The sequence below is a fragment of the Salvelinus namaycush genome, chromosome 4 (assembly GCF_016432855.1).
Source record: "Salvelinus namaycush isolate Seneca chromosome 4, SaNama_1.0, whole genome shotgun sequence".
Taxonomy (NCBI): Eukaryota; Metazoa; Chordata; class Actinopteri; order Salmoniformes; family Salmonidae; genus Salvelinus; species Salvelinus namaycush.
The window spans coordinates 75,914,666-75,941,179 of record NC_052310.1 but is presented as its reverse complement, the minus strand read 5'-3'; the positions used below and the strand labels follow the sequence as shown (position 1 = coordinate 75,941,179).

General features: G+C 42.6%; 2 protein-coding genes across 2 annotated transcripts in view; one reads left to right on the top strand and one right to left on the bottom strand.

Moving 5' to 3' along the window:
* Positions 1-1,068: 1,068 nt before the first annotated feature.
* Positions 1,069-13,728, bottom strand: LOC120046832 (conserved oligomeric Golgi complex subunit 2-like). Its single transcript, XM_038992377.1, has 18 exons — positions 13,559-13,728; positions 13,142-13,303; positions 12,747-12,812; positions 11,265-11,345; positions 10,979-11,082; positions 9,031-9,139; positions 8,655-8,834; positions 8,228-8,352; positions 5,273-5,399; positions 4,946-5,085; positions 4,070-4,131; positions 3,452-3,603; positions 3,071-3,256; positions 2,767-2,839; positions 2,453-2,595; positions 2,138-2,277; positions 1,520-1,700; positions 1,069-1,339 (listed from the first exon to the last, which is right to left on the bottom strand). The coding sequence occupies exons 1-18, from the start codon at positions 13,613-13,615 to the stop codon at positions 1,232-1,234; spliced, it is 2,196 nt and encodes a 731-aa protein (XP_038848305.1). The 5' UTR covers positions 13,616-13,728; the 3' UTR covers positions 1,069-1,231.
* Positions 13,729-14,550: 822 nt separating this feature from the next.
* Positions 14,551-26,514, top strand: part of pgbd5 (piggyBac transposable element derived 5) — a 32,224-nt gene continuing 20,260 nt past the window's right edge. The window contains exons 1-2 of the mRNA XM_038990671.1: positions 14,551-14,863; positions 20,584-21,014. Of these exons, the coding sequence (XP_038846599.1) occupies positions 14,551-14,863; positions 20,584-21,014 (744 nt within the window). The remainder of the gene's footprint in view (positions 14,864-20,583; positions 21,015-26,514) is intronic.

Sequence of the window (26,514 nt, the reverse complement as noted above, 5' to 3'; positions counted from 1 at the left end):
TAGAGATACTTTATTAGGTCACCCCTCATAACAGCTGAACGTAGAGATACTTTATTAGGTCACCCCTCATAACAGCTGAACGTAGAGATACTTTATTATGTCACCCCTCATAACAGCTGAACGTAGAGATACTTTATTATGTCACCCCTCATAACAGCTGAACGCAGAGATACTTTATTAGGTCACCCCTCATAACAGCTGAACGCAGAGATACTTTATTAGGTCACCCCTCATAACAGCTGAACGTAGAGATACTTTATTAGGTCACCCCTCATAACAGCTGAACGTAGAGATACTTTATTAGGTCACCCCTCATAACAGCTGAACGCAGAGATACTTTATTATGTCACCCCTCATAACAGCTGAACGTAGAGATACTTTATTAGGTCACCCCTCATAACAGCTGAACGCAGAGATACTTTATTATGTCACCCCTCATAACAGCTGAACGTAGAGATACTTTATTATGTCACCCCTCATAACAGCTGAACGCAGAGATACTTTATTAGGTCACCCCTCATAACAGCTGAACGTAGAGATACTTTATTAGGTCACCCCTCATAACAGCTGAACGTAGAGATACTTTATTATGTCACCCCTCATAACAGCTGAACGTAGAGATACTTTATTAGGTCACCCCTCATAACAGCTGAACGTAGAGATACTTTATTAGGTCACCCCTCATAACAGCTGAACGCAGAGATACTTTATTAGGTCACCCCTCATAACAGCTGAACGTAGAGATACTTTATTAGGTCACCCCTCATAACAGCTGAACGTAGAGATACTTTATTAGGTCACCCCTCATAACAGCTGAACGTAGAGATACTTTATTAGGTCACCCCTCATAACAGCTGAACGTAGAGATACTTTATTAGGTCACCCCTCATAACAGCTGAACGTAGAGGTACTTTATTAGGTCACCCCTCATAACAGCTAAACTTATATATATATATATATCTCATCATTCCCCAACTCTGTTCACCACATACAATATATTTAAAGGGGTTAGGGTTAACCCCTTTAGGCCCATTAAAGTAGACATTTGCTGCTATGAACAGCCAGGGAGCCAGTAGGAAATATTTAATTGCTATTGTACAATGACATTTAGAAATTCTCCTGATTTTCAATGCCATGTCCCATATGATCAATGTTCAACATAAATATGACCCAGTCCTTCACTGGGCTTTCTTCCTCCTAACTACAAGCATACAGGTACATTTGTGCAGGATTATGGTCCAGCCTGCTCTGATGGAGTCCCGTCCTGTGCTCCTTGGACCAAGTCATTTAGTGTTGAGAACATGGTGATGTCGGCAGGCTGCAGACCCATCTTCTGAATCTATCATGGGAAACAAACATCAATATGGTATTAGAAGCTTACCATCACAACAACCATTCTGGGGATTTTCCTGACATGCCTTCCTTCCCACTGTTTGAGTTAAACAGACTGTCTTTCTAAAACATAGTCAAAGGACAATTACAAGATACGGTTGGTGTTCTCTAACAGGGTGAACCCTACCTGTTCTCCCAGGTACTCCACATCCAAGGCCAGCTGCAGGCGGATCTTGCTGTCGTCTGTGGGGCCTCCCGTGGTTCCTGTCGTGTTGGTGGTCACTGTTTTCCTTGCTTGCTTCAGTCTCTTTAAACTCTCCTCCATTTTTTTCACAGAACTCAAAACATCTGATATGGTTTCAAAATATCTGCCCAAAGTCAAGATGGAAAATTACAGACTTCTGTGCTTGGTGGAGCAGAACAAAAAGCTACTTAAGGAAGTGCGGTTGACTGCCACGGAATTCAATTCAATGTTAGTTGGTGTCCTTGTGTGGTGCCATTCTTTGGACAAAACAATACAAGGACTAAAAACTAAGGCATGCATTCAGTGTAGAATCTTTATATGTGGACCAGAATTCGCCTTACAAGATCTCCCTTTCACATTCAGCAGTCGCCAGTATACTGTAGTTATGTGTTCCCCAACTCCGGTCCTCCAGTATCCCCAACAGTACAAGCATACCTGATTCTACTTGTCTGAGGTTAAAAACAAAAGCGTGTGCTATTGGGGATACTGGAGGATTGGAGATGAGTAACACTGCTGTAGTTGCCTACACAGGAAGTCTAACAGACAGCAGAGTCCCCCTACCTGTGAGTGCAGTCATTGAGTGTGATCCGTAGCCAGTCCTGGGCGATGGAGGGCTTCACCGTGTCTTTGGAATCGCTCAGGAGCTGGTGCAGCGGCCGCAGGGCGTTGTCCATGTAGGCAGAGGCTCTGGAGGGAACTTCCTATACAAGGGATGAAGAACAGTCACGTTTTCAAGCCTGTGAGTGTGGAGTGTGGTGCACTCTTCAGTATTTTGGTACTGTACAGCAGATGTCCTCTAATCATCTCAGCAACGTTGAAGCCTAATGGGAGATTATTGTTCTGAGAGGATGGGGCCTGAGGGGCGGGCCGTCTCACCTTGTTGGTCCTGCGGTACAGTCGGGGGACTTCAGAAGCACTCTTCAGGAAGCGGAAGCACCTCTCGGTTAAATGCTGAGTCATCTTGCGGTTCAAGGTGGGAATGCAGCCAGACAGGGAGGCTTTGGAGTCTTCTAGGGCCTCTGGAGAGAGAACACAAGGCAGGGAGGGACACTTGTCGAAAAGGCAATCAAAAGGCAATATATCAACTAACATGCAGTAAGAGCTGATGGAATAAGTACCATGATTAAACACTTGTGTGGAACAACGTATCAATGTGTGCTTTTCATCTTTCAAGCATGACGATGACATACCTGCAACAATTACAAAGTTGTTGTACCCAATGATCTCCAGTCTCTGCTTAATCATCTCAGAAAGTTCCGTAATCTGTGAGAAAGGCAAACTTTTAATAGTCGAGAAAAATATGAACAAATAAGGTTCATGCAATAGCATGTCTAATGTTGCCTAACCCTAAAAGCAATAGTTAAAAACAACATTATTAAGATTTGTGCCAACTCCGTTTGGCTTCTTGGAAGGTAAATACAATACAAAACTGCATTGGCTTGTTGTGATTGGCCCATATCACTAACTGGTCTTGTGATTAGTCCATATCACTACCTGGTCTTGTAGTTGGTTCACATCAGAGGCTATAAAGACCAGCTGTTTGGTGGAGAGGGTTGCTGGGCTGCCGCTCTCGCTGCCCCCATCATCCTGAGAGGTGCGACTGGACGTGGAGGAGGCGGAGCTGGGGAGGAGCCTCACAGGGTCTTTACTGACGTCCGTGGAGGGAGATTTAGTCAGCATCTAGGAGACAGGGTCCAGAAACACCAATCATGACAACTTAACTAGCATTTCCTTTTATAGGACTCATTTAAAATACTGGAATACTGACACTGCAGGCTACGTTGATCACTAGATTAATAGAGGTATCACTGAATCTATAGACACTAGCATTAATATTGTAGTGGAAAGGTTGTATTGCCATGTTGGAGGCTGTACCTCAGTGAGGAACTTGGAGTAGCGTGAGATCAGCTGCAGGGTGAGCTTCCAGAAGCGGTGAACCAGCGGGGGCAGGTACACCTTCTCCGCCCAGCACCTGACCAAGCTGTTCCACAGCACTTGGGACACCAGCAGGTGATAGGAGCTGCCCGCTGAGGAAGAGAGAGTGTGTAGGGAGGAAAAGAGAGTGTGTAGGGAGGAAGAGAGAGTGTGTAGGGAGGAAGAGAAAGTGTATGGACGAGGGGAGAGTGTGTTGGGAGGGGGATGAGTGTGTTGGGAGGGGGAGAGTGTGTAGGGAGGAAGAGAGAGTGTAGGAGGGGAGGAAATAATTGAAGACATCAGGTATTATTGTATATTATGGTAATGACTAATAAAATAACTTATCCATTTGTATATTTAAAAACATTTTAAAAAAACTTTTATTTAACTAGGCAAGTCAGTTAAGAACAAATTCTTATTTACAATGATGCTAGTGCCTACCCCGGCCAAACCCTAACCTGGATGATGCTGGGCCAATTGTGCACCGCCCTATTGGACTCACAATCACGGCCGGTTGTGATACAGCCTGGAATCGAACCAGGGTCTGTCGTGTTATTACAGTTGGATATAGCTACTAACCTGGTGCTGCCTCTAACCCATCAGCAATAGCATTCTCTAAACATGCAGCAATTTCCTTGTACCTGTGACAGAGATGGGGAACAATAGGTCAATGCCTGGCTGTTGAACACATATAAGCTAGCATGCTGTTCTATAAGCAAAACAGTTGGAATTTATCAAAAACATGTTGTTGTTTTTACACAGTGTTGAGTATGTGCAGCATGATGTACATTCCATTGTAAAATGTGTCGGGGCTGACAAACAGTGCAAGGCAGTGTGTCCAACAACCTTCACGTTGACTCTAAGGGAATATTGATTTTCTTTAGAGGGAGTATTCATCAGGCCTTACGCAAAAAGCCAGACTTGTGTTGGACACAATGCTAAGGTACCTCTCAAATCTGACAACATATTATGATGCATAGCCTGTAAATATCTTCTTATCTGTAACAACATATAATGTGGACAGCACAATATCCAGGAAGTAAAATGGATGACTGGACATCAGTAGGGTAGGTGACAATTATAAAGGGAGCAAAATCCAAAGCATTTTTGTTGTAGATATTCTTGTTAATAGATTTCAGAATACATAAATTCATGCAAGTTTTAAAAATAACATGAAATGAATGAAATAAAAGGGAAACACCCCCTGCCAGGGAGGTTACCAGAGCATATCAGTTCTGACAGCACTGTGGCAGATTGAGTTGTTGAGTGGACACTACTGTAATACATGCACATAACTGGGTCAGTACAGGAAGCACAGAGGTCAAAGGTCATGGAGCAATCAATCAATCGTATTTATAATGCCCTTCTTACATCAGCTGATGTCACAAAGTGCTGTACAGAACCCCAGCCAAAAACCTCAAACAGCAAGCAATGCAGGAGCACACAGCTATTCACCTGAGCTGGAAGTAGATAGGTAGGTTCCACTTGTTGTGGAAGCTCTGATAGGAGGTGTGAGCTCTCAGTCTCCTCACACTGGCTTGGGAGCCACACTGTCTCTCAAACTTTCTCACAAAGTCAATGCTGATAGTGTACCTCTGCAAAATAGATACAAACATGAACCGAATGAGAATGTAGTCTCCCTCTCCTACTTGTACAGAGTAGGACTTCTCAGGGTCAGCGTTTCCCCTACTATTGTATTTCCAAGCTCTGTTGGATTTTTGTTGATGTTGATTTGACAGTTTTGATGCCAGAGGAACATGATTGGGTAGTTAGAGTACATACATCATAAAAGGTGTCAGGGTTGCCCGCGTTGAAGAGAGATGCGATTCTCTCCTCGATACCTTTGATGATTTCCGGCCACACTGAGTTCACCAAGAAGTTGTATCCCGGGACTATGTCTGCCTTCTCACTGGACAGACAGCCGAAAGCAAAGACATGAGAATGAACAAACAAGAAATTCATAGATAATGAATGGTTAACCACCATTCTACCATATACTTTCTGGGTTATGAACGCGTAACTACTATTTTACTACATACTTTCTGGGTTATGAACGCGTAACTACTATTTTACTACATACTTTCTGGGTTATGAACGCATAACTACTATTTTACTACATACTTTCTGGGTTATGAACGCGTAACTACTATTTTACTACATACTTTCTGGGTTATGAACGCGTAACTACTATTTTACTACATACTTTCTGGGTTATGAACGCGTAACTACTATTTTACCACATACTTTCTGGGTTATGAACGCGTAACTACTATTTTACTACATACTTTCTGGGTTATGAACGCGTAACTACTATTTTACCACGTACTTCAAGGTTATGAACGCATAACTACTATTTTACCACGTACTTCAAGGTTATGAACGCGTAACTACTATTTTACCACGTACTTCAAGGTTATGAACGCGTAACTACTATTTTACCACGTACTTCAAGGTTATGAACGCATAACTACTATTTTACCACGTACTTCAAGGTTATGAACGCATAACTACCATTCTACCTTCTGGGTTATGAACGCATAACTACCATTCTACTTTCTGGGTTATGAACGCATAACTACCATTCTACTTTCTGGGTTATGAACGCATAACTACTATTTTACCACGTACTTCAAGGTTATGAACGCATAACTACCATTCTACTTTCTGGGTTATGAACGCATAACTACCATTCTACTTTCTGGGTTATGAACGCATAACTACTATTTTACCACGTACTTCAAGGTTATGAACGCATAACTACCATTCTACTTTCTGGGTTATGAACGCATAACTACCATTCTACTTTCTGGGTTATGAACGCATAACTACCATTCTACTTTCTGGGTTATGAACGCATAACTACTATTTTACCACGTACTTCAAGGTTATGAACGTGTAACTACCATTCTACTTTCTGGGTTATGAACGCATAACTACCATTCTACCTTCTGGGTTATGAACGCATAACTACCATTCTACTTTCTGGGTTATGAACGCATAACTACTATTTTACCACGTACTTCAAGGTTATGAACGTGTAACTACCATTCTACTTTCTGGGTTATGAACGCATAACTACCATTCTACTTTCTGGGTTATGAACGCATAACTACCATTCTACCTTCTGGGTTATGAACGCATAACTACCATTCTACTTTCTGGGTTATGAACGCATAACTACTATTTTACCACGTACTTCAAGGTTATGAACGCATAACTACCATTCTACTTTCTGGGTTATGAACGCATAACTACCATTCTACTTTCTGGGTTATGAACGCATAACTACCATTCTACTTTCTGGGTTATGAACGCATAACTACTATTTTACCACGTACTTCAAGGTTATGAACGTGTAACTACCATTCTACTTTCTGGGTTATGAACGCATAACTACTATTTACCACGTACTTCAAGGTTATGAACGCATAACTACTATTTACCACGTACTTCAAGGTTATGAACGCATAACTACTATTTACCACGTACTTCAAGGTTATGAACACATAACTACTATTTTACCACGTACTTCAAGGTTATGAACACATAACTACTATTTTACCACGTACTTCAAGGTTATGAACGCATAACTACCATTCTACCTTCTGGGTTATGAACGCATAACTACCATTCTACCTTCTGGGTTATGAACGTGTAACTACCATTCTACCTTCTGGGTTATGAACGCATAACTACCATTCTACCTTCTGGGTTATGAACGTGTAACTACCATTCTACCTTCTGGGTTATGAACGTGTAACTACCATTCTACCTTCTGGGTTATGAACGCATAACTACCATTCTACCTTCTGGGTTATGAACGTGTAACTACCATTCTACCTTCTGGGTTATGAACGTGTAACTACCATTCTACCGTCTGGGTTATGAACGTATAACTACCATTCTAACGTGAACTTTCTAGGTTATGAACACGTAACGACCATTCTACCTTGAACTTTCTAGGTTATGAATTTTACCACATACTTTCTGGGTTATGAACGCGTAACTACCATTCTACCGTGTACTTTCTAGGTTTTAAATGCGTAACTACCATTCTACCATTTTACCACATACTTTCTGGGTTATGAACGCGTAACTACCATTCTACCGTGTACTTTCTAGGTTTTAAATGCGTAACTACCATTCTAGGTTTTGAACGTGTAACTACCATTTTACCACATACTTTCTAGGTTATGAATGCGTAAATACCATTTTACCATGTACTATCTGTGTTTTCAACGTGTAACTACCATTTTACCACGTACTTTCTAGGTTATGAATGCATAACTACCATTCTACCGTGAACTTTCTAGGTTATGAACACGTAACAACCCTTCTACCGTGTACTTTCTAGGTTATGAACTCGTAACTACCATTCTACCATGTACTTTCTAGGTTTTGAAAGTGTAACTACCATTCTACCGTGTACTTTCTAGGTTTGAACGTGTAACAACCATTCTACCGTGTACTTTCTGGGTTTTCAACGTGTAACTACCATTCTACCGTGTACTTTCTGGGTTTTCAACACATAACTACCATTCTACCATGTACTTTCTGGGTTTTCAACGTGTAACTACCATTCTACCATGTACTTTCTGGGTTTTCAACGTGTAACTACCATTCTACCATGTACTTTCTGTGTTTTCAATGTGTAACTACCATTCTACCATGTACTTTCTTATATCTGAAGGGAGAGAAGCCTTTAAAACTTTGACTGTGGACAGCTATGGTGCTTACCTTGAAATGACCATTCCAGTCACCTCGCGCAGCAGTCTACAGTGATGTGGCACAAACTGTAGGAGCTTGGTGTACATTATTTGAAGGCCATTGGGGGTGGACTTGACAAACTGTTCAACAATGACCTGTTGATAACAAAATAGTAACTGAAGTACTGTTTCTATAGCGAGGGAAACATGGACTTCATCTCTGAAGCAGAACACAGTACATAAAGTTATTGAACTGTCAATTTCTGCATCGTTTCACAAAGATATTGGTGAGCTGGGCACTAAGAGCCGGATTATCAGAAACAAGATAAAGCCTATTTCCGGATTTAAAAGCAAATAAAATTAAGTTTTTAAGTCCAGGAGTAGGTTCAATCTGGGTACGGGACACCAGCACTAAATGCTCTTCTGATCTTGATGGTTCCGATGAAACACAACCTCACCATGTCCATGTAGGGCTTGACCAGGACTTGTCCCACCAGTGCCTCTGCGTCCCTGGTCTTGTCGATGGTGGCGTAGGTGCGTAGGCAGTGACGCACAATGTCCACGTTGGAGGTCTGGAGGCCCTGTATGAGGAGCCCCTCCAAAGACTGCTGTAGCATGGACGTGATGCCAGAAATACGCTACAACAAAAGTCGTACACAGACAGTGTCAGTAAAGGGATGTTTACAATGGACAGGCACAGTGTCAGTAAAGGGATGTTTATAATGGACAGGTATGGCCATTTTCAACCATTAACCTTAGTCTAGTTTGTGTACTGAAAATTAACTCCACAAATCCAATGGAGCCGTCAATATTGAATGATGTGACGGGACGTACAGGCCTGACTTTGTCCAGCAGGGGCATGCCCTTGCTTTGGACAGCATGGAACTGCAGCTGGTTGAACTCTGTGGCAATCCGCTCCAGAATCTGGCCAGCTAAGAGAGGACTACAAAGCAAAAGAAACGGCAAACTTCATCATTAACTGAGATACAGTTGAAGTCGGAAGTTTACATACACCTCTGCCAAATACATTTAAACTCAGTTTTTCACAATTCCTGACATTTAATCCTAGTCAAAATTTCCTATCTTAGGTCAGTTAGGATCACCACTATATTTTAAGAATGTGAAATGTCAGAATAACAGGAGAGAATGATTTATTTCAGCTTTTATTTCTTTCACATTCCCAGTGGGTCAGAAGTTTACATACTAATTGAGTGTATTTGGTAGCATAACCTTTAAAATTGTTTAACTTGGGTCAAACGTTTCAGGTAGCCTTCCACAAGCTTCCCACAATAAGTAGGGTGAATTTTGGCCCATTCTTCCTGGCAAAGCTGGTGTAACTGAGTCAGGTTTGTAGGCGTCCTTGCTCGCACATGCTTTTTCAGTTCTGACCAAATATTTTCTATAGGATTGAGGTCAGGGCTTTGTAATGGCCACTCCAATACCTTGACTTTGTTGTCCTTAAGCCATTTTGCCACAACTTTGGAAGTATGCTTGGGGTCATTGTCCACTTGGAAGACCCATTTGTGACCAAGCTTTAACTTCCTGACTGATGTCTTGAGATGTTGCTTCAATATATCCACATAATGTTCCTGCCTCATGATGCCATCTATTTTGTGAAGTGCACCAGTCCCTCCTGCAGCAAAGCACCCCCACAACATGATGCTGCCACCCCCGTGCTTCAGGGTTGGGAGGGTGTTCTTCGGCTTGCAAGCTTCCCCCTTTTTCCTCCAAACATAACAATGGTTATGGCCAAACAGTTCTATTTTTGTTTCATCAGACCAGAGGACATTTCTCCAAAAAGTACGATCTTTGTCCTCATGTTCAGTTGCCTGGCTTTTTTGGAGGTTTGGAGCAGTGGCTTCTTGCTGAGCAGCCTTTCAGGCTATGTCAATATAGGACTCGTTTTAATGTGGATATAGATACTTTTGTACCTGTTTCCCCCAGCATCTTCACAAGGTCCATTGCTGTTGTTCTGGGATTGATTTGCACTTTTCGCACCATGGTACGTTCTTCTCTAGGAGACTGAACACGTCTCCTTCCTGAATGGTATGACGGCTGCATGGTCCCATGGTGTTCATACTTGCGTACTATTGTTTGCATAGATGAACATGGTACCTTCAGGGGTTTGGAAATTGCTCCCAAGGATGAACCAGACTTGTGGAGGTCTACAATTTTCTTTCTGAGGTCTTGGCTGATTTGTTTTGATTTTCCCATGATGTCAAGCAAAGAGGCACTGAGTTTGAAGGTAGGCATTGAAATACATCCACAGGTACACCTCCAAATGACTCAAATTATGTCAATTAGCCTATCAGAAGCTTCTAAAGCCATGACATCATTTTCTGGAATTTACCAACTGTTTAAAGGCACAGTCAACTTAGTGTATGTAAACTTCTGACACACTGGAATTGTGATACAGTAAATTATAAGTGAAATAATCTGTCTGTAAACAATCGTTGGAAAAATTACTTGCGTCATGCACAAAGTAGATGTCCTAACCGACTTGCCAAAACTATAGTTTGTTAACAAGAAATTTGTGGAGTGGTTGAAAAACGAGTTTTAATGACTCCAACCTAAGTGTATGTAAATTTACGACTTCAACTGTAACAACCAATATAACAATATTACAACCAATACAGCAACCGTAAGTGTATGTAAACTTCCGACTCCAACTGTACATCCGTATGGTAAATAGACTGTATTCATCATTAACAGATACATCCATATGGTAAATAGCCTATGTAAAATCATCAAAAAAGCTGATGCAATCTCTTTTTAAACAGACCTGCTCATCTCAAGAGATGTCCAGTCTTTTGAGTTCTGAGAATGTAGGATTTTTTCAATCTTCTCTACTGATCGAACAACTTGTATGAGTTTCATGACATTGATCTGGTTTAAACGAAGAAAAGAGACACATGACAGTTTAAAGAAACTCGTCTAACTTTTCTTTGAATCATAATCTTTTGTCTAAATGAATTGCAAAGGTGTAAGCATCCAGCTACACACATACAAATGTACTGTATGTTATAGAAAAACTATTGTTTGAAATGGTAGACATAAGGTTAACAAACCTTTTTGTTTTGCAAGTCATCTTGCTTGGATAGCTGGTTGTCAACGGCTTGGACCACCTCACTTACAGATGTTCTCAAGTTCTGAGAAGTAAAGAGGAGACCAACACAACACACAAAAATAGGATAACATGTGTGGCCAAGTCAACAGAAATAGGACAGCGTGTGTGACCAAGTCAACAGAAATAAGACAGCGCGTGTGGCCAAGTCAACAGAAATAAGACAGCGCGTGTGGCCAAGTCAACAGAAATAGGACAGCGCGTATGGCCAAGTCAACAGAAATAGGACAGCGCGTGTGACCAAGTCAACAGAAATAGGACAGCGCGTGTGACCAAGTCAACAGAAATAAGACAGCGCGTGTGACCAAGTCAACAGAAATAAGACAGCGCGTGTGACCAAGTCAACAGAAATAGGACAGCGCGTGTGACCAAGTCAACAGAAATAGGACAGCGCGTGTGACCAAGTCAACAGAAATAGGTCAGCGCGTGTGTGTGACCAAGTCAACAGAAATAGGACAGCGCGTGTGTGTGACCAAGTCAACAGAAATAGGACAGCGCGTGTGTGTGACCAAGTCAACAGAAATAGGACAGCGCGTGTGTGTGACCAAGTCAACAGAAATAGGACAGCGCGTGTGTGTGACCAAGTCAACAGAAATAGGACAGCGCGTGTGTGTGACCAAGTCAACAGAAATAGGACAGCGCGTGTGTGTGACCAAGTCAACAGAAATAGGACAGCGCGTGTGTGTGACCAAGTCAACAGAAATAGGACAGCGCGTGTGTGTGACCAAGTCAACAGAAATAGGACAGCGCGTGTGTGTGACCAAGTCAACAGAAATAGGACAGCGCGTGTGTGTGACCAAGTCAACAGAAATAGGACAGCGCGTGTGTGTGACCAAGTCAACAGAAATAGGACAGCGCGTGTGTGTGACCAAGTCAACAGAAATAGGACAGCGCGTGTGTGTGACCAAGTCAACAGAAATAGGACAGCGCGTGTGTGTGACCAAGTCAACAGAAATAGGACAGCGCGTGTGTGTGACCAAGTCAACAGAAATAGGACAGCGTGTGTGTGTGACCAAGTCAACAGAAATAGGACAGCGCGTGTGTGTGACCAAGTCAACAGAAATAGGACAGCGCGTGTGTGTGACCAAGTCAACAGAAATAGGACAGCGCGTGTGACCAAGTCAACAGAAATAGGACAGCGCGTGTGACCAAGTCAACAGAAATAGAACAACATGTGACCAAGTCAACAGAAATAGGACAACATGTGACCAAGTCAACAGAAATAGGACAATGTGTGTGACCAAGTCAACAGAAAAAGGACAAGTGACCAAGTCAACAGAAAAAGGACAAGTGACCAAGTCAACAGAAAAAGGACAACAAGTGACCAAGTCAACAGAAAAAGGACAACATGTGACCAAGTCAACAGAAATGAAGGTAAATCCAATTGATCATAATATGAAAAAATAGAGTGAAACAGAGCACATACCAGCACCTCTTCACGCAACTGACCCAGTGGTACTGATAGCTGGTTCAGGGCTTTGTCCATTCCAACCTAAATAGATGATATCCATTATTATCTAGCTACTGTAGCTATTAGGCCTATTTGACATGTAAAAGTCCTGATCCTAGCTGGAACAACTGTTAGGAAGAACAAACATCATCATTATCCCACATCACATCTATTTAGATTGCTACATCTATATTGAGCAGATTCCTGCTGTTGCTCTCGGTTGCTTCTAGTTTCTTTTGAGTGACATCATCGTAAAATATGATTGCTATCTTGTTATTTGGCTGAAAATGCATGGTTGTAAACATTCCATAATGCAGCTTATGGGTGGGGGACACTGCAGCATCTTGAACGTGTCAGCCATAGACACTCACCAGATTGGTGGAGAGGTTGACAAAGTCAGCATAGTCTTTATTGATGAGCTCAACCATGGCTGTTTTGAGCTGTTTGTAATACATCTCAAGGTCCTCGCGCATCTCCTCCAGTTGGACATGCTTTCTGCAATCTGCAACAAACTGATCCACGTCGAAGTCATCCTGAATGCAACAGATGATGAAAACATGTCATGAGTGATCATGTAGTTAGTTAGTTACCTAGCTAGCTAAGATTATGCAAATGATGTACAGCAGAAACTAACTTGCCATTTCTTATAGGGTTTAGGTAGATAAATACTACGAGACAAACTTATATAAGTCGTTTCATAACAAGTGATGAAGCCAGTTTGGCTGATCACTGCTAGCTAACCAATGGCTTGCTAGCCAGCTAGCTAGTTTCAAAAGTCAAATTCTTACCTTCATAAACACATCCTTGTCGAAACACAGAGAATCCGGCCCCTTTGGCAGATTCATCTTTCTTTTGTACTATCCTTGAAATCAGAAAAGGCTGGACATGTAGTTATAATATAAAGTAACGAATGTTGCTAAATACTTTCTGAAGAATGACAGAGGGGAGAAGACAAATTATACTTCCGCAAACATGACAGGGTACCACACCAAAAAGCAAGATGACTTCCGCGAACCAGTCTACTGCACCCCCACAGGGCACCAAGGGGAGCGCTGCTTGGTTTTTTCAAAAAATATGGTGTTCTTAAAAACAAAAATCCTGTCCTGCTGTTGCTTTCCTTTCCACATAAATTCATTAAACGTTTTCAAAACTGATTTGAAAGAGTTCCTGTAAATACATTGTCTGAATAAACGAATGCATTAATAATAAATGAATAAACGAACGCATTAGTCATACATGTGTTTTATATTCGTATCATAAGCAATAAGCAATTGATGGGGTATATGCATTTTCTAACCGCATCAGAAGACAATTCTGCTTTAATACCATAAGATTTGACATTACAGTGAGATATACAACGCTATTATCAACGCTATTGGCCAGCACATGAGAGCAACCCAGGTCAGCTGATCATGATGCCGCGTATTCATTGAAATCTCTACACAGTACGAGCCCATTTTACGAGCCACCAACGAAATAGCTGGCCCAACCCGGATGCGCAGAGGTGTGATCAATATTGATAATTTCGGTCTCTGTGCATAGCGCCTAGGGGTATTTAAGTACCCTTGATGAGGACAGCTCCTCTCCGGCACATGCTTTGAAGAAAGGGGAGAATAGAAGTTATCACATCACAAGTCTGCAGTAGGCCTAGCATAATTATAAAAACGTACAGTGGGAGTGGACGTAGGTAGGTGTGTGTGGTACGAGTTTTTCCCAGTCGTGGATAGTTGCATGCCGAATATTGTGCCGTGTTGTAAGCAACAAAAAGCATCGACGAGAGATGGCGGAATGTGGGAGGAAGGCGCTGTCTGTCCTGGAGGCGGCTCGCTCACGCTACGAGAGCTTGCAGATCTCAGATGATGTTTTTGGGGAATCGGGAGATGACAGCAGCGACAATCCCTTTTACAGCACTTCGGGTGACTCGAATTCGGATAACTGCTGCATGGAGGCCGGCGACGATCAAAGGTCAGGTGAGACTGTGAATTGTCAAAGCGGAGGTCCACCCGGGTCCGTCTCAATAACTCAAGCAGAAGAGGATGGATGGAGCGACACCCTGCAAGATATCACGGTGGCCCCATACAACGAGACATATGGTATTTCATTTTAAGAATAAAGCCTCCCTTGACATAATGAATAGGATCATGATCTGATCTTCTCCATCATCTAAGGTGTGTGTGTGTGTGTGTGTGTGTGTGTGTGTGTGTGCACGCATCTAGTAAGTAGCCTATGATTGTAGGTCCTAACTCCTGATTGAACAGCAGGTCAAGAAAAAGAGGGAGAGAGAAAGAAAGCCCAAGTGTCCTTTAATAAAGGATCATGTCACAATATGGATTAATTTCTTGGAGAATTGTGGCTTATATGAATTTGGCTATTTAATTATCCAAATGAAATAGCCCACACTGCACTGCACTGGGGACCAAACAGTAAATGGACATAGGGGACAAGTTGCAGAGGAGCCTAAGAGAACTCTCTCTGCTTCTTTGTTCCTCTCCCTGCATCTCCAGAGACTAATATCGTTGTGCAACATCTTTGCCTGTTCAGCCACATGTATTTGCCAACTAAGGCATTGAAGTATGCCAATGTAACAGTATAACTTTAAACCGTCCCCTCGCCCCGACACGGGCGCGAACCAGGGACCCTCTGCACACATCAACAACTGACACCCACGAAGCGTCGTTACCCATCGCTCCACAAAGGCCACGGCCCTTGCAGAGCAAGGGGAAACCCTACTTCAGGTCTCAGAGCAAGTGACGTAACCGATTGAAATGCTATTAGCGCGTACCCGCTAACTAGCTAGCCATTTCACATCCGTTACACCAATCTGAATTTTGGACCTCCAAGAAAGGTAAAAATACGATAGAGGATGTTCATTGGCAGGAATATTTTGTATTTTTTACATTGGCAATATACTGTAAGGTGACCTAGGTAGTCTATGGCGGTATAGTAAGAGCTGCTGTGTAGAACATGTTAGTGGTGCACGTCTTGAAAGCACCCCTAGATCGCTGTTTATAGTGCAGATTGTAGGCCTATATGTGTGGCTGCTGGGTATGGACCAGGGAGCACTGTTTGTTCAAACATCATAGGTTGAGAGAGAGGCGAGGCACTGGCAGCCATGACAAATTAACTCTAAGTGGAGATGAATGACCATCTCCCCTCTTACATCTTCATGGAAGGTTCAGCTGCTACGATCAATGATGGAGGGCCTGTAAAGTAATGGTAATGTTTATTCCATTATCTCAGTCTCCTATTGCATGCCCATGGCAGAGTTTAAAGGTCCAATGTAGCCTTTATTTGATCTCAATATCAAATCATTTCTGTGTAACAATTAAGAACCTTACTGAGATTGTTTAAGATTAAATTGGTCAAAAATAGCTTCTTAGCAAAGAGCAATTTGTTAAGCAAGAATTTTGCTAGGACTGTCTGGTAGTGGTCTGTGTGGGGAGAGGAAAACTGAAAACTTGCTGTTATTGGCAGAGAGGTTTGGAACTCTCATTCTTATTGGTCTATTAAGTAATTTACCGCCTGGAGATGTCACCAAGCAGGCCAAAACTCCATCAGCAATACAGGCTGATATTTCAGGCAGTCTTTTCCAACAGCTCTTACACTAAAAGGGCATTAGCATCCTTTTCACAATTTGAAAGTATTAATCCAACCTCATAGTGTGAAAATATATATAAAACACCGGTAATCATGTTTTTGACTGCACTGGGACTTTAAAGAGAATTAAAAAAAAATATGGTTTCCCAGTGTTGCCACTGTAAAGTAATACCTAGTAGTTACCAGTCATACTTCAGGAGTTAAACCCATTCTAGTACCAACAACCTAACCAAATGTCATATTGTTATCCTTACAAATGTCCTGTAAAATGATCAATGTATTACAGTTCTGGTCAGTCGTAAAATAGGTGTTATTGCATAGATACTGTATGTCAAACTAAATAAGCATGTGTAGGTTGAGGTTCCTCCCTTCATCATTACTCTGTTTGAACACTCTCTCACTGACTTGCAAATAAATGCCTCCCTCTCTCTCCAAGGTGGTCTGGGTGGTGCCTTGTGCCACTGTCACGACGTGAGAGAAAATCATGCCATCTGCCTGTAGGCTTTGGTATAGGCTTCATCACAGGCAATGACAGGTGGTGGCGTTAGCCAATACATTTCAGGCACAAGACATTGCCTTGGGAATCACTTCAGTATACAGAAGTCTTTGTACTTTATAATCTACACTACAGTATGTGTGGCGGTCTCTGTCTCCACTAGAAAATGGTTTGCTTTCTCACAATCACCACAAAGTTATTTGAGACTGTTGACACAAACAATAGTGTTGGCAGGTGTATTTGAAACAAATTCCTCAGCCAAATTGCAGTAAAAGCTTGACTGTGTCCAACCCATTAGTATATGAGCAAATAGGCAAGACACAGTGTGGCCAGGAAAGATGAACATGAGGTGGTTTTGTCATTAAGGTTAGGTCAACGGAAGGTTTCCATGCAGCAAACTGGTGCTCACTGAGGAGAAGACTGTCCAGTACAAGGTCCGCATGTCTCAAGGAGAAACTAGAGTTAGAACATCACTTCTACAGGACACTAGCTATCATACATAAATAAACCACAATATACATTTTTCATTGGGAAAATGAGAGATGGAGTCTGTATAATTGATATTTAGTCCGATATGAAAATCCCACAGTTATAGCAGGGATAGGCAGTACTTAGTAAGCATGTCCATGGGTCTGAAATGTCATTCTATTAGTTAATTTCATTATCCTAGTAAAATCTCTGCAGTGTGTATATGCACGTTAGGACAACCTCCGTGGATTACAATATAATACTGTATAATCTATTACCGTATAATGTATTATGTAACATAATTATGATAGAAAAGGCTGTAGAATCAAGCTCCATTTCACTTTATTGAATGGCACATACATTATCTACAGTATGTTCGTCTTAGACATTCTACCGCGGTGTTGTCAGGAATTTCCCACAATGGAATTCTTAATCAAGGGAATAAAACCATTCTATTCCATAAGTTCATTTTTGGCCAGACTTCTGTTTACTGTATTGATTTTATGGCATCTGTCTTTGGAAATCCCTGCCTCTAAGACAGTCATCCTGTATTTTGCACTTTGCTGCCAGATTTGAAAGTCTACTGGATTAAAGAAGTGGTTTTTGAAACCGTGTCTAGGTCTGTAGTGTGACCCACCCTTTGGCCTGTAGCCTAATTAGATGTATCTCTCTCACAGTCTGGGTTTGAGGAACTAAGGGCCCAAAAGTAACCATTTTTAGCTCTGTCAACCTGACATGTACACTCATTGCAAGAGTAGTAAAATAAAAAGTATTTATTTCTTCGGCAAACCAAACTAGTTGATTATGGTCCTTTTGAGACCTAACATTTTCCTTATCTCTAGGCTGGACGTAGAGGACATGAGATTCTTCATTTTAGCCAAATGGCTTTTAGCAGTTGGCCAATCCAAACTTCCAGATATAGTTTGTTTCAGATGTATCAATTTGTTCCAGAGAATGAGATAAATACTGGTTTACTGGGCCTGAACTTCTACTTCTGTTTCAAGACGCCTTCTCACTCCAGTGAATGTGCATACTTTACAAGTGTGCCAAGAAAAATAGGTGTGACTCTCTCTCATAATTAAAAGCGGATAATTTTATTACATATTTTGGTTCATCAGCTTTTACTCTACTCCCTTACTGACTTTACAAGATTAGAGAGCGACAGTTCAATGAGTTTCATCACTGGTTTTGTGATGTGTCATTAATTAACCTTTATTTAACTAGGCAAGTCAGTTTAGAACAAGTTCTTATTTACAGTGACGGCCTCCCAGCCAAACCCTCCTCTAACCCAGGGCCTGCTTAAGTCCAGAGATACTTTACACCCACAGCTTACACAGTTAATTAACAGATGTGATGATGACCTGTGACAGCTCAGTGCTGCAGTTTTAATCAAGGTTCTATTCTTGGGTTTACGGTTGATATACAGTGGGTATACAGTGGATGTACACATTTACAGTATCAGTAAGAATATACACTCAGTGGCCAGTTTATTAGGTACATCCATCTAGTACCCCTTTGCCTCCAGAACAGTCAATTATTCGGGGCATGGAAACGTTGCTTGGTATCAAGGGACCTAACGTGTGCCAGGAAAACATTCTCCACACCATTACACCACTGCCACCAACCTGTACCGTTGACACCAGGCAGGATGGGGCCATGGACTCATGCTGCTTACGCCAAATCCTGACTCTGCCATCAGCATGACGCAACAGGAACCGAGATTCGTCAGACCAGGTGTCGGACCAAATGTTTTTCACTCCTCAACTGTCCAGTGTTGGTGATCATATGCTCACTGGAGCCACTTCTTGTTTTTAGCTGATAGGAGTGGAATCTGGTGTGGTGGTCTGCTGCAATAGACCATCCATGGCAAGGATCGACGAGTTGTGCGCTCCGAGATGCCGTTCTGCACACCACTGTTGTACTGTGCCGTTATTTGCCTGTTTGGTCCGCCTGTTAGCTTGCATTCTAACGTTCAATTGAGCAGTAACTGAATGCCTCGATGCCCGTCTGCCTGCTTTATATAGCAAGCCACTGCCATGTGACTCAAATGTCTGAGGAGCGAACCATTTTCGTGAATGGGGTGGTATACCTAATAAACTGTAGCATAGAGTGCATAGTCTCTATGGGCCAGATGGCCGGTTGGTGAGGGCCACAGCCCGGGGGAAGAAACTGGCTGGTTGGTGATGTGATGTTGTCCTCCCACTTGAGACTGTGGGAGATGATGGTCCCCAGGAATTTGAATGATTCAGCTGTGCTAACACTTGAGCCATCAATCTCGAGGGGGAGAGATGGTGAGGGGCGTTTTCTGAAGTCAACTACCATCTCCACGCTTTTGTCTGTGTTTTAGGTTATTGTGACTGCACCAGGCCACTACCCACTGGGCAAAAACTGGTTGAATCAATGTTGTTTCCATGTCATAAAAAAAAATACAAATCAATGTGGAAAACTGATTGGATTACAAAAAAAGTCATCAACGTAAGAAAATGTAGTCTTTTTTTCACCCAACTTTTAACCTAATCCATTGACGAGGTAACATTTTTTGTTGATTTCGCGTTGAATTCACGTTAGTTGACAACTCAACCAAATTTAACTGACGTCTGTGCCCAGTGGATAGCCGGTCGACCTCTCCACGGTACATGGACTCATTGCCGTCGGTGATGAGACCGACCAGAGTGGTGTCATCTGCAAACTTGAGTAGTTTGACAGATGCGTTGTTGGAGGTGCGGATTACAATGCATTGGAAACTACAGTATGTCAATGTCGATGAGTGGGCTTTTCCAAACGGTTATAGTTGTCGGCTTGCATAAGTGGGAATGTTCATCTGACACGTTCGAGACAAGACTTTTTCTATCCACTATAGTGTAGCACATGACAATAATGAACCCTTCCCTCAAGCCCAAAAGGCTTGATTCTTGTTTCGATTACATTATGGTTACTGTCATGTTGAATAGAAGTTGATTGCAGCCCTAGGGTTGACAGCACAATCCAAATAACAAAGACTGGAAAGAAATGCTACACGTTGTGCTTTTTTAATTTACAAAATAACTCAATGCACAAAATAGCTCCATACTGTCAAAGTAATGTAATTCCCTTTTTAGAAATCATAGTCGTTTACACAGTAAGACTCAATTTACAAGTAATGTGTGATTGATGCTGTCAAATGAAAATAACAATCTGAGAGGCAGGTTTTAATGAGCGAGTGATGCTTTGACTGCAGCTCCATCATCTGTCTGTCTCTCTCCCTGTCACCAGGCCCTACCCAGAGAATGCCAGCCACAGCCACTTGCATGGACTTCTTCCAGCTCTTTGTGCCCGACAACGCCATCCAGAACATGGTGACGCAGACCAACATGTACGCCAAGAAGTACCAGGAGCGCTTCGGCAGCGACGAGGGCTGGCGGAACGTGACGGCGGCCGAGATGAAGGCCTTCCTGGGCTTTGTGACTTCCACCAGCGTTCACCGCTGTGAGTCAGTGCTCAGCATCTGGAGCAGTGGCTTCTTTAGCAACCGCAGCATCGCACTCAAGATGAGCCAGGCGCGCTTCGAGAAGATTCTCAAGTACTTCCACATCGTGGCCTTCCGCTCCAGCCACGGCAGCCATGGCCTCTACAAGATCCAGCCCTTCCTGGACTCACTGCAGCAGTCGTTCGGCTGCAGCACCTTCCGCCCCTCACAGACTCAGGTATGGCAGTAGGCTGCTGTGTGTACTGTTCAGCTTTGGACATGTTTAGTACAGATGACAGGGCTGGGGTCAATTCGAGTGAACTTGAATTTTATTTAAAGTTTTTCCTTTTTTAAATTATTTAAAATAAAAAAAAAATCACTTCCTGAAGTGACTGCCTTCAATTCAAATTTGTTGACATTTGTGCCCAGCGGGCAGCTTGGTGTGTTCGGCTCTGGGTACTTTTAGACCAGACTCAAAATACAACACAGTGGTCAGATAGGTAGGTTGTCATTTGGACAAACATTCCTGGAACACAGTACGTTGTGTCCATGTTTGTTCTAGTTTAGAACAGACTCATAGTTAACTTCTTTGGGAGCTGAATATTTATCTGTGAAGAGTAAACTTGTTTTCTGTCTAATTAAACTCTATTCAAATGTTAATCTAATATCTGGCAGCAGCTGAATAACGTGTATTTGGGTCATTTAATTAAGAGGGATTGGTTAAGATTAAGTTCAGAAACAAGCCAATGCACACTGAATATCCTTGCTGCAATATGAATTGATTGACATGAGCCAATGTGCACCCTCCCATGGGAATTCAACCAACTCTTTCAGAATCTTGGCAATGTGAACTTTCCTGAAAGGAGGACAACCTGTCTTCTCTTTCTTTGATAGGAAGAAGTGGGCTGGGAGGATGCGAAGTCGAAATGTTGTTGCCTTCACAGAAATAATGACATATGACTGCCTCTGTGTTACATGTTGGAAGGTTATGCTGTATTTTGGTATCAAAGAGAGGGTCAGATTAGTGATCCATTTTTTTTATCCATAGTGACTTCAGACTGCAATTTCTGAGCCCAAAGCGTATTTCTAACTGATTTAGAATGTGCCCCTAAGCCTACTAGTTACTGCACAGGGTATTTGCACTAAATGTCAACGTAGCCATGTCAGGGATTTCTCCACCTGTCCTCTGTTCTATTTCAGTTTTAAATTACTACTTTGACACAGACATACCCAACTTTGTAAAATAGCCAACCAATATAACAACCAGTATCACAACAAATATACCAATATTACGACCAATATAACAAGCACTATCACATCCAGTATCACAACAAATATAGCAATAGAACGACCAATATACAGTTGAAGTCGGAAATTTACATACACTTTGGTTGGACTCATTGAAATTCATTTTTCAACCACTCCACAAATTTCTTGTTAACAAAACTATAGTTTTGGCAAGTCGGTTAGGACATCTACTTTGTGCATGACACCTTTAAAACGCTTGAAAAATTCCAGAAAATGCTTTAGAAGGTTCTGATAGGTTAATTGACATCATTTGAGTCAATTGCAGGTGTACCTGTGGATGTATTTCAAGACCTACCTTCATTCTCAGGGCCTCTTTGCTTGGCATCATGGCAAAAAATCAAAAGAAATAAGCCAATAAGCCATTTTTTTTTTAAAAACCTCCACAAGTCTGGTTCATCCTTGGGAGCAATTTCCAAACGCCTGAAGGTACTACGTTCATCTGTAGAATCAATAGTACGCAAGTATAAACACCATGGGACCACGCAGCCATCATACCACTCAGGAAGGAGACGCGTTCCGTCTCCTAGAGATGAACTTACTTTGGTGCGAAAAGTGCAAATCAATCCCATAACAACAGCAAAGGACCTTGTGAAGATGCAGGTACAAAATTATCTATATTCACAGTAAAACGAGTCCTACAATCGACATAACCTGAAAGGCTGCTCAGCAAGGAAGAAGCCACTGCTCCAAAACCGCCATAAAAAAGCCAGACTACGGTTTGCAACTGCACATGGGGACAAAGATCGTACTTTTTGGAAAAATGTCCTCTGGTCTGATGAAACAAAAATAGAACTGTTTGGCCATAATGACCATTGTTATGTTTGGAGCAAAAAGGGGGATGCTTCCAAGCCGAAGAACACCATCCCAACCGTGAAGCACGGGTGTGGCAGCATCATGTTGTGGGGGTACTTTGCTGCAGGAGGGACTGGTGCACTTCACAAAATAGATGGCATCGTGAGGAAGGAGAATTATGTGGATATATTGAAGCAACATCAAGACATCAGTCAGGAAGTTAAAGCTTGGTCGCAAATGGGTCTTCCAAATGGACAATGACCCCAAGCATACTTCCAATGGTGTGGCAAAATGGCTTAAGGACAACAAAGTCAAGGTATTGGAGTGGCCATCACAAAGCCCTAACCTCAATCCTATAGAAAATTTGTGGGCAGAACTGGAAAAGCATGTGCAAGCAAGGAGGCCTACACACCTGACTCAGTTACACCAGCTCTGACAGGAGGAATGGGCCAAAATTCACCCAACTTATTGTGGGAAGCTTGTGGATGCCTACCCGAAACATGTGACCCAAGTTAAGAAATGTAAAGGCAATGCTACCAAATACTAATTGAGTGTATGTACATTTCTGACCCACTGGGAATGTGTTGAAAGCTGAAATAAATCATTCTCTCTACTATTATTCTGACATTTCACATTCTTAAAATAAAGTGGTGATCCTAACTGACCTAAGACAGGGACTTTTTACTAGGATTAAATGTCAGGACTACCAATATTACTGTCACGTTCGTTTGTAGAGATGGACCAAGGCACAAATGTAGAGTTCCACATAATTTATTATAAAGTGAAACAAAATAAACAATAAACGAACAACAAACTGTGACTACAGAGGTGCAACGTGCACTACTCAAAACAATACAATATCCCATAACACACATGTGGAAAAAATGCTACTTAAGTATGATCCCCAATTAGAGACAATGATAGCCAGCTGCCTCTAATTGGGAATCATACTAAAACACCAACATAAAAAAAAACTAGAACCCCACATAGAAAATATAAACTAGACTAAACCCTAGTCACGCCCTGACCTACTCTACGACAGAAAATAAAGGCTTTCTATGGTCAGGATGTGACAGTACCCCCCCCCAAAGGTGCGGACCGCAAAACCTGAAACAAAAAGGGGGGGGGGGGGGGGGGGGGTGGTGTCTAGTGTCGGTGGCGGCTCTGGTGCGGGGCGAAGTACCCGCAGATCCAGCCATGGACCCAGGCTGAACACTGTGCCTGGACTGGACCTAGGTGCAGAAGAAGACTCCTGCCATGGAGCGGGACTGGACGCCGTGTTCGGACCAAACATCGGCGCAGAGGAAGAATCCTGCCATGGAGCGGGACTGGATGCCGTGTCTGGACTGGGCATCGGCGCAGAGGAGGGCTCCTGCCATGGAGCTGGACTGGATGCCGTGTTTGGACTCGACATCGGCGCAGGGGATGGCTCCCGCCATGGAGCGGGACTGAAAGCTGTGCCTGGAATGGGCACCAACGCAGAAGAAGACTCTGGCCTTGGAGCTGAACTGGACGCCGTGCTCAGACTGGGCATCGACGCAGGGGAAGGCTCCGGCCATGGAGCTGGAGGTTCCGGACCGCTGACCGTCGCCGGAAGCTCCGGACTGGGAACCGTCGCCGGAAGCTCCGGACCGGGGATCGTCACCGGAAGCCTGGTGCGTGGGGCCGGCACTGGTGGTACCGGGCTGGTGACACGCTCCTCAGGGCGAGCGCAAGGAGCAGGCACAGGACGTTCTGGACTGGGGAGGCGCACTGGTGGAAGAGTGCGAGGAGCAGGCACAGGACGTACTGGGCTGTGAAGGCGCACTGGAGACCTGGTGCGTGGGGCCGGTACAGGTGGCACCGGACTAGTGACACGCACTTCAGGGTGAGTGCGGGGAGGAGGCACAGGACGTACTGGACTAGGGAGGCGCACTGGTGGAAGAGTGCGAGGAGCAGGCACAGGACGTACTGGGCTGTGAAGGCGCACTGGAGACCTGGTGCATATAGCCGGCATCAATTGTACCAGAACTTTAACACACTTCTCAGGACGAGTACGGGGAGCTGACTCAGGTGGCATCGGGCGGCTAACACGCTCCTCAGGGCGAATGCCGTGCATACTACGCCAAACCAACGGCTCTCTCTCATCACTCTCCTCAACTTTCGCCAACCACTTCTCACTCTATCCCAATATTCCTCCTCGGTCTCTGACTCACACCTCAACTTCGCAGACTACCCCGTGTGCGCCCCCCCCCCCCCCCCACCCCCCCAAAAAAATATTTTGAGGCTGCATCTTTGGCTTGCGTCGTGGCCGCGAACCCTGTCGTCGTCGCTGTCCTTCCTTCACCACTTGCGTCTCCCGCCATGGAAGGTGATCCTGTCCTGCCAGGATCCCTTCCCATCCAGAATCTCTTCCCAAGTCCAGGATACTTCCTCCTCCTGGGCACTCTGCTTGGTCCTTTGTTGATGGGATATTCTGTCACTTTTGTTTGTAGAGATTGACCAAGGCACAGCGAATGTAGAGTTCCACATAATTTATTAGAAAGTGAAACTTAGCCAAACAAACAATAAACGAACAACAAACCGTGACTACAGAGGTGCAACGTGCACTACTCAAAACAAAACAATATCCCATAACACACATGTGGGAAAAATGCTACTTCAGTATGATCCCCAATTAGAGACAACGATAGCCAGCTGCCTCTAATTGTGAATCACACTAAAACACCAACATAGAAAAAACAAACTAAACCCCTAGTCACGCCCTGACTTACTCTACCATAGAAAATAAAGGCTTTCTATGGTCAGGACGTGACAATTACAACCAATATAACAATATTACAACCAATATAACTACAAATATAACAACAATATTACAACCAATATAACTACAAATATAGCAATATAACAACACTTTTACAATCAATATAACAACCAATACAACAATATAACTACCAATACAACAACCAATATAACAATATTACAACCAATATAACACTATAAAAGGCAATACAACAACCAATATAACAATATTACAACCAATACAGCAACCAATACAACAACCAATACAACATATAACAACCAATATAACTACCAATACAACAACCAATATAACACTATTACAACCAATATAACACTATAAAAGGCAATACAACAACACAACAACCAACACAACAACCAATATAACAATATTACAACCAATACAACAACCAATACAACAACCAATACAACCAATACAACAACCAATACAACAACCAATACAACCAATACAACAACCAATACAACAACCAATACAACAACCAATACAACCAATACAACAACCAATGCAACAACCAATATAACAATATTACAACCAACACAACAACCAATACAACAACCAATACAACAATATTACAACCAATACAACAACCAATATAACAATATTACAACCAATACAACAACCAATATAACAATATTACAACCAATACAACAACCAATACAACAATATTACAACCAATACAACAACCAATACAACAACCAATACAACAACCAATATAACAATATTACAACCAATAAACCAATACAACAACCAATATAACAATATTACAACCAATACAACAACCAATACAACAACCAATACAACAATATTACAACCAATACAACAACCAATATAACAATAT

Excerpts from the sequence above, each read along its gene's own strand:
- LOC120046832 (XM_038992377.1), bottom strand. The coding sequence starts at position 13,615 with ATGAATCTGCCAAAGGGGCCGGATTCTCTGTGTTTCGACAAGGATGTG. Across the intron at positions 5,400-8,227 it reads ACTGGAATGGTCATTTCAAG|TGAGAAGGCAGACATAGTCC; the intron begins GTAAGCACCATA and ends CTGTCTGTCCAG. Across the intron at positions 3,257-3,451 it reads ACTCCAAGTTCCTCACTGAG|ATGCTGACTAAATCTCCCTC; the intron begins GTACAGCCTCCA and ends CCTGTCTCCTAG.